The sequence below is a fragment of the Ceratina calcarata genome, unplaced genomic scaffold (genome assembly GCF_001652005.2).
Source record: "Ceratina calcarata isolate Rehan_Ccalc_2016 unplaced genomic scaffold, ASM165200v1 scaffold97.2, whole genome shotgun sequence".
NCBI lineage: Eukaryota > Metazoa > Arthropoda > Insecta > Hymenoptera > Apidae > Ceratina > Ceratina calcarata.
Window position 1 is genome coordinate 1176975 of NW_017181113.1, and position 8427 is coordinate 1185401.

Here is an 8427-nt window from a genome sequence, read left to right on the forward strand (position 1 = left end):
TTAAATAAAAAATATCATCAACACTCGCTTTACGAGATTATTTTAAACAGACATACCTGTGATCCGCTGCCGCTGACACTTTGTACATTCGAGCCGGTTTGTCGAAGATAACTCGTGTCGTTGAAAATCTTTTTATCACCACCACCCGGCTTATGCTTCACGTTGTCCAAGGAACCGATTTTGCTCTCAGCTTTTATATCAACTTTCTGCGTCTGAATCTGAAATCAATCATTGTCTGCAATACGTACACATTGTAGTAAATTGAATAATAGAGCGGACAGTGTAATTTGTAATTTAGTACGCAGTAATTCTTAATTGGACTCCCTCAAGCCTTTGGCGTCGTGCTTTCTAAACTAATAATTTGATCTTGACAATGAACATTTATATTATACTTGGGTACCTACTGGTTTTAAAACATGCAGGAACATGCTTTAATTGATCTCTTTAAATTGAATTTACTTACCTTAGAGCATATACTACTGGAGGCAGCTTCCATTATTTCCATTAACAAGAGAGATATAGTTTGTCTACATGCTCTCTTTTTTCATAGCACTGGATTGGCCAAGACCTTCCTCCTCGAAATAGCCTCTTTCGTATAATTTATTAACAAGTAAGGGGAGCGTTTTAGCCAATGCCTTGCTGTGAAAGGGAGACAGCATGTAGCGAAACATTTCTACCCTGTCTACACCTTCAACGTCTGAGAAATTACCTCCAGTAGTACATGCTCTAAGTTACTTACTGTAAAAAGAGTACATTCGAATTCGGTAAACTTTGTAATTTTTAACGAGGACAACAGAGAGATACACAGAGACAACAAATATTAGTTTAAATAGTCACGGCAGCTAACGGATTAATTACTCCCTTCAGAATTTCGTGATTTACGATCCAGATTATGTAGTGGAGGATATTGTGTGATGAGATAATTTGATGTACTTACGCCGTTGTTCGTGTCCTGTGGCGTCTTAGGTGGCGTCGCCGATGACTGAATACCAACAAACAATAATGACTTGTTAATAATGACAGGTGACAATGCATGCGAGAACGAGGGGCATGGCGGTCGCTCGCTAGAGTAAAGGGCTATGTCAATCTGTAGCTGATGATGCAGTCCGGGGGTCCTTGTTTGAAAAAGATATTCTAATATATGCTCAAGATTTCTTCACATCAAGAAACGCTAGACGCCGAGTTCGTCGTTAATACATTTTTCTTGATGCTAGAATTCTTGTTTTCTATCAATTTTAATAATTAGCTGATAAAAATGTACAAAATGCAGGTCTACATTAACATTCTGTATTACATGCGTGGTTTACTAAAAATATGTATGATTCTCTATTTGACCAAACTGTAACTCTCGTGACGTACATGACAGAATTATTATTGTATGTATTACAGATTAAAAAAAAATGGCAGGCACTTAGTTAACGATAATCACTACGAAACTCTGGATAATGAGTCAAATAATAAATGAGAAGCACATTCAAAGTAAATGGTTCTGTTTCTCTATTTAAATAGTTTCTTTCAATGATCTTAGGAATAAAAACACAAGCACAAAAGACTGAAAGTAGTAATTGTCTTGATACAAGCTGGATTTTTAATAATAAGTAAAACGAAATTCTTACTTTGATGGCCCCACCGCCAGGAATGTGTTTAGCGTTGTCCTTAGAACCGACTTTTGGTTTTGCCTTATCTTTGAAGTCAAGCTTCACCGTTTCTATCTTTTTATCACCACCGCCAGGCTTATACGTCGCGTTGTCTAGTGATCCGACTTTCGGTTTTGCATTCCACTGAAGCTTAACTTGAGCGATCTGCAGTGAATTTTTTAAAACGATTAAATATAATTGTTTTCTACGATAATGAAATAGTGATTAGAATATGGACCTTTTTGTCACCACCGCTCGGGGCGTATTTCTCGTTCTTCGCAGCGATCTTTGGCTGTGCTTTGCTGAAATCGAGTTTTCTATTCTCTATCTTCACTTTCCCACCGCCCGGCTTGTAACTCGCATTGTCCAATGAACCGATCTTCGATCTAACTGTTTTCAAATTCGGGGACGGCGCCGCTCCCACTTGAATTTTGTTCATAGGTAGTTCTGCGTTTGATAATAATTATCAATACGCGTTCTCACAGAAGTTACTTAATAATCACTCATTTTTACACTTACTTTTCTTCTCCAGGCCACCTGTCGACGAAGGGGTGTCTGGTGTTCGCGGTAACGATTTGACGGATTTACTTGGCGATTTCACAGGCGATCCAGCTGTCGACCTTTTATCGGCTTCTGTTAACTTCGAGGGTGACTTCTTCATCGGGGAATCTGCATCCCCATTCGTAGTTGGTCCCTGCGATAATTATTTCTCCTCAATGCAATAATTTCTAATATATTATATAAAATGGTACATAAAAGATGAACAATTTATACTTCGTTGCATGAATATTTACCGCGTTGGACTGCATCGATTCGTTTGTCACACTGCCATTCTCGATTTCTGTAAAAATATACAAAATTCATATAATATTCTTACTATGTATTAAATATATTTAATAAAATATAGTAGCATTCGTGAAGCAAAATCTCAGATCAAATCTGGGAACTAACAAATATCCTCCGCATTTTTCAATCTAAATCCAATGATATATTTTTTTAATACCGTCTGTAATGTTTTTTAAACGTAAATAGAAACCTGATGTCTTCGCTGATTTCTTATCCGATCTTTCCTTTGATTTCATTGGCGTTCCCCGTTTCGTTACAGCTGATTTTGACGCAGTCTTCGACTCCGATTTATTATCAACTTTTTTCTGCTTGTTCGACTCGTCAACGAGCGTAGTTTTCTTGGATTCATTCTTCTCCAATTTATCATTAGCAATCGGTGATTTGGGTGATTTGGGGGACGCAGGCGAGCGTGGACTTCGCGATGGCGAAGATTTAAGCGACAATGATTTTTGCTGTCCATCGTCGAAGCCTTTTACGCCTTCTGGCGACTTCGGAGGCAATAATAACGTCTCGGGAACTTTCATCTGATCTAACGGACGTGATTCCTGCGCCTTGCTTTCTTCCTTCTTAGATAAGTTCATCTTCGATTCTGAAGGATCTTTAGAAGGCAGAATATCAGGTTCTGTTAAGTTCGGTGATTTCACCTGTTTCGATTCTTTCTCATTAGATTGATTATCTTTAGCCGACGATTTAATCGATTCTTCAGGAGGTTTAGGCGACTCCACTTTATTTTGATTCACTTCTACTGGAGTCGTTGCACGTGGCTTTTCCAACTCTTTAGACAGCAACTTTAATTCCTGTTCATTTTTACCCTCCTTTATTTCTTTCGACAAATTCGTGTCTGGTTTGTTCTGTGTCACAGGCATCTTTAACTCCTGTTTTTCTTGTCTCGGTTTCGTTTCGTGTTGCTCCGAATTCGTTTCACCGGGCGTACTAGCACGCGACTTATTTGGAGATATAGTCTTCAGTTCGTTTCCACTATTGTCTGATGAATTTTCTTGCGACTGCTGCGGCGACTTGGATAAAGTTTTCAATTCGTGCGCCAGGTCATTTCTATTCGTCTCTATCGGTGTGTTCGCACGTGATCTATCCGCTGATTTCGGTGTCTTTAATTCCTGTTGCTTTTGATCTGCCGCGTCTGGCGTGCCAACGCGAGATTTATTTGTCAGAGGAGATTTAGGAGGTGTCTGACTCGGTGGAGCATTGTCATTTAATTTTGTCGTCAGGTGCATAGGCGGTAGTTCAGGCTTCTTAACAGAAGGCGAATTAATTTCGTTTTGTCTCGCGGGGCTCTTCGCGCTTCCTTTCTCGTTCACGATTTGATCTTCCACCAACTTTTTCTCTTCCATCTGATTGCGAGCGTCGTTTGCTTCCTGCTTGTTCATCGACGACAATCTATTATCGCTTTCCACCGCGTTGAAGTCTTTGACAGATTTCTTGTCGTCAATTATATCAGGGACTTTCTCCAAAGCCGCGTCAGGCTTGCCGTCAATCTTACCATTTATCGTAGCAGTTTCCGGTCTTTTCACCGGCTGAACGACTTCCTTCTTCGACAATTTAGTCTCGATCAGCTCGTCCTGATTGGTAGCGTTCCCGTTAGCGCGCGGAGACTTCCCGTCCATTACGACGTCGTCGTCGTCGTCGTCGTTCTCCGTGTTCTCGCGCATTTTTTCCCTCGACGCCGCGTTCTCGAATTGCTCGAGCTTCCTCGAATTGTCGACGTCGGTCATTCTGCCGATTACTATGCGTGGAACTACGGGTTTGTTGTCTTCCCCTCGATACGGTGGACCTTGTCGAGTTTGTAGATTCAACAGCGACTCATCGCGTCGCAACTGCCTTTGAATCTCAGGATTCCGTCCCTGTTGAGGTAAGCCCTGATGCTCTGTCCTCGGCTGCTGCGCTGCTCGTTGCACGTTCCCTTCCGGCTTCTGCGGCGGGTAATTCCCAGGAGGCGGTGGCCTGGGTCCTAGCTGCGGGCCAGGGCGCGGAACAGGCGACGAAGGATAACGTGGGTTCAAAACCGTCGGTTGATTCTGATTTTGATCTGGCTGCGGTCTCGGGGGAAACGAGCCGGGTCTTGGATTTCCGTACGGAGGTCTCGCGAATTGACCCGGATTCACTGGGCCAACGGGTCGATTCTCGAAACGTATTTGCTGGATCGGTCTCGGTCGAGGCTGTCCTACGGGACCATTATCTATAGGCTGCCTCGGCACTCCAGGTGGACCTTGCGGTCTCGCCCGAAAGGCAGATGACAACGGCGGGCTCGGTTTTACCTGTGAAATAATAACGTTACTCACGACCATTCGCGAGGTTACGATTTTTTAATGTTTATTTTATGAAGAATCCTAAATAAAAGTGTTCTAAATATTTTGTGACTTTATTTAGAATTCATTGCCATAAACATTACTGCCGATAATAATTAATAATTTCTACCAATCGAATCGTTCGGATTTCAATAATTGGGACGAGACGAAGAATTAGCATGGGAAATTCTGATCGTTGAGATCGGCCCTGAGGCCATCGATCAGTCAGTAACACAAAACGTTGACGTTCCGAAGATTCGTATTTACCGTGCCTGCCACCGTTCGACTTTGTCTACTAGTTATGGGATTAAACCACGAATGACTATAGTGTGGCATCGTCCATCCATCGCGATCCAACAAGCACCGTTTCAAGCTGGCGTGACCTACGGCAGTAGCTTTCCTCCTCAGAACCTGCGCCTATTTACTCTTATTTCCTCGCGGAATTCGTCACGGAAAACATTCGCAGAAGCTTGCCAAAATCGCTCATACGTGCACCTTTCGTATCGTTTATAATTAAAAACTATTTTACTCTTTTCATTTAGAAAAATAAAGTAGACTGTAGGTTCGCATAATTCTTTTTGTGTTTTTATGAATTGCAAAATTTCGTATCTGTTGCAATTTTGCAGCTTACCGCAGTTGGTTCGCGGTCCGACGGGGACTCGGCCGCGTTTCTTGCAGTCTCTTGCGAATCCATTTTCAAATCTTTCATACGAGCTTAGAATTTAGGTCGACTGGGCTATCTCGTCACCTCTGAGAAGATATCTGTCCTTATAAACCTGTTGCGAATCAACGGTCGAGTCATTGCGTCAAAGACAGAGAGAGAAAGACAGAGAGAGAGAGAGAGAGAGTCGTAAGTGCTGATGCTTCCAACCAGTCTACGTTGTGCCTAATTAATTATATTCAATGAAAGACACTAGTCTTGATGCGTGAATCATCATATCAGTACGCAAACGATGCTCCGGGAAGCTTGTTCAATGAAAATAATAATTGTTCTAATTTTGCAAGAAAACTTTCTCGTCTCCAACTACAATTAGGAAGAACAGTTAATTTCCTACAGAGAAAAGATTCATTCACACGGTGTGCGCGACAGCTGACATACTCAATGACAGAGTCGTTGAAAATCCGAACTACTGATTCCGTGAACAATTCAGCGAAAATTAGAGGTGCGATTTGCACGGTTGTTGCTTCTACCTGTCTCGACGTTTGCTTACGGTGCGTGCTACTGTTATACCCTTCAATTAGGAAATTACCGCCGGCTGTATACGTGCCTATAAGTACTCGCTACTTGCTAAGTAATGTGATTATAGTATACCGGCGTCGGCGTCAACTTTCTTTCCATGTATTTTGTTAGTGCCGCTATGATTACCTGTGAACTAGTGGATATGAACGTGATAAAAGGGCAAATCATCTACAATTTCGTTTTATTATCCTGTTCGTGAGAAACATTCTTTTATGTGCAGTCATTCAAACGAATTTCTGAATTTATTCAGTAAATAAATGTTTTGTACTTGGTTGTTATCGGTTATTACTCTCTAGGGAGTGATTGGGCAGTTCAGTGATGATTTCTGTTCTAAACCGGAAACAGGGATAAAGCCAAAGTACAAATGTATTGCTATTTGACGTCAGAATTCAATCAATATTAAAAAATCGCAGAATAAATATTTATAAAAAATAATATAACGTTATTTTATCAATATAGACATTTTTATTTCTAAAAAATTATTAGAAACGTTAATTTTTATTTCACTGACGTATTGACATTAAACATATTCACTTATTAATTTTGACATTTCGTGATTGGAACATGCAACTTCCGGTTTAGGTACATTTTTATGTAGGTGTCCATTCCCTCCCTGAAGAGTCGTCTATAATGAAGGCTTTTTGTAATATAAAATAGTTGCAGAAATTGCAGAAGTTGAACTTTAATCGCTCCAATTGTAGAACCACGGTAGGATCATATTTCTACCTATAATGGTAGAATCGTCTGACCTTGGCGGTTTAGTACTACTAGATACCACGAAACAACGTCGGCTTCGTGTAAAAGGCTAATAAATGAAGCGTGTAACGCACTCCTACTAATCACATTTCCGAATGTATGAAAGTTACTTAACGATAACGAATAAAATCTGGACGAATGTTAATTAAAACATATCAGGCCTGGTCTCTCATGATTAAATAATATAATGTCTAACCTTCTGATAACCTCCAGACGTACTTATTATCGGCCATCTACCACCCTTCGTTCACGAAACTGACCAGTAACAAGGCCACGTCTCCTTTACACCCTTCTTTATTTTACCAATCGTTCGTATTATCAATTTTTCAGACTCTAGCGTGAATTTCGTGTGAACCACATTTCAGTGAACACGTGAACGAGTTATCTGATGATCGAAAATAGCTACGAAGTAGAACATTTAATTGCGATAGTTTACAGGTCGTTTCTTTCGGAATCAACAACATTAGGGTAGAACTTTATGTTCCATTTATTTTCACAGTTTATTTAGGCACAGAAATTTTTTACCCAAAAAGATCAATTTTATATTTAACTTTTTTTAATCTTGAGACTTAATTTCCCATCTGATTTGAATTGGCAAAAATCAAATTGATCGAGTTTAATGCTCAGGATGGGATCTTTAGGAAAGGCTGGTAGCTTTTTTTTATTTTTTACCCAAAAACAAGGATTAATTTTTTATTTATTACTCCAAAATGAAGATTACTTTTATATATAGCTTATTTTTAAGACGTGCATTCATATCTTGGTTGAAGGAATTGGCAGAAATCAAACTGCTTGAGCTCCTTAGGCCGGGAGCTCAACGCTCGGGAGGGGATCTCTAGGAAAGGCTTTTAGGGTTTAGGTCGCTGGTACGTCAAAGTGTTCCGTTCCCATTCTGCGGCGGAGACCGAGAAACGGGTCATACACAGGGTGTCTGCACGACTCCGGCAAGTACCCATTCCTGAAGTTATTGATCCGACCCGGTGAGCGTGTTCGACTCCGCCGTTTACATGCACGCGGATGCACACCGTTTAATACGGTTAAGTTAACTCGCTAACGAGTGTCACGCTTGTCAGAAAAGAACTTCGGCGCTTAGCGTCTCGCGATCCGCGCCGGCGAGGACGCGGAGCCATCCTCCACGCGGGAACCGCGTGAAAAAACGTCTGGTCACGTTATTTTCCTATGGAATTTAACTGTGGACCACTAATCACTCTTATGGATCACTAATTACGTCTGTCAGTGTACAAATAATTATCATGCATGAAGTAATTGGTGTCGAGAATAAAAAAAAGTTGATGCGTTACGTAAGAATCTGTCCTGTTGCGAATTTTTAACTCGACGTTCTATCCCGTTCAAATGGTCGTTTGGATTCGTTGGTCATTTCGAAGGGAAACTCGACGCATTAATTTATTTAATCGTCATGACGTTTAACACGGCTGCGCGATAAATTTCATTATTTTCAATTGCTCGCGATCGATGCGCTGTCTAACGCAAACGTTATTTCTAACGAACTGCAACCAGGTCAATGAATGTAAACGCTATCAAATTTTTAGACACGATTCGACATACTACAAAGGCTCCACTTCCTTCGACAGTTTACGTCTCTCTTTGAAAATTAAGTTCATAAAATATACGGCTGTTGGTAATT

The 8427-nt window shown here is 40.8% G+C and overlaps 1 protein-coding gene across 1 annotated transcript in view; it reads right to left on the reverse strand.

Annotated features, from left to right (window-relative positions):
- The window catches only part of tau (microtubule-associated protein tau), a 14711-nt gene extending 6290 nt beyond the window's left edge, over positions 1-8421 (reverse strand). Inside the window, exons 1-8 of the mRNA XM_026819212.1 lie at positions 5418-8421; positions 2674-4756; positions 2432-2478; positions 2157-2331; positions 1876-2084; positions 1617-1802; positions 938-982; positions 57-218 (exon numbers count right to left, since the gene is read on the reverse strand). Of these exons, the coding sequence (XP_026675013.1) occupies positions 57-218; positions 938-982; positions 1617-1802; positions 1876-2084; positions 2157-2331; positions 2432-2478; positions 2674-4756; positions 5418-5495 (2985 nt within the window). The 5' untranslated portion in view covers positions 5496-8421. The remainder of the gene's footprint in view (positions 1-56; positions 219-937; positions 983-1616; positions 1803-1875; positions 2085-2156; positions 2332-2431; positions 2479-2673; positions 4757-5417) is intronic.
- Between the last annotated feature and the right edge of the window lie 6 nt (positions 8422-8427).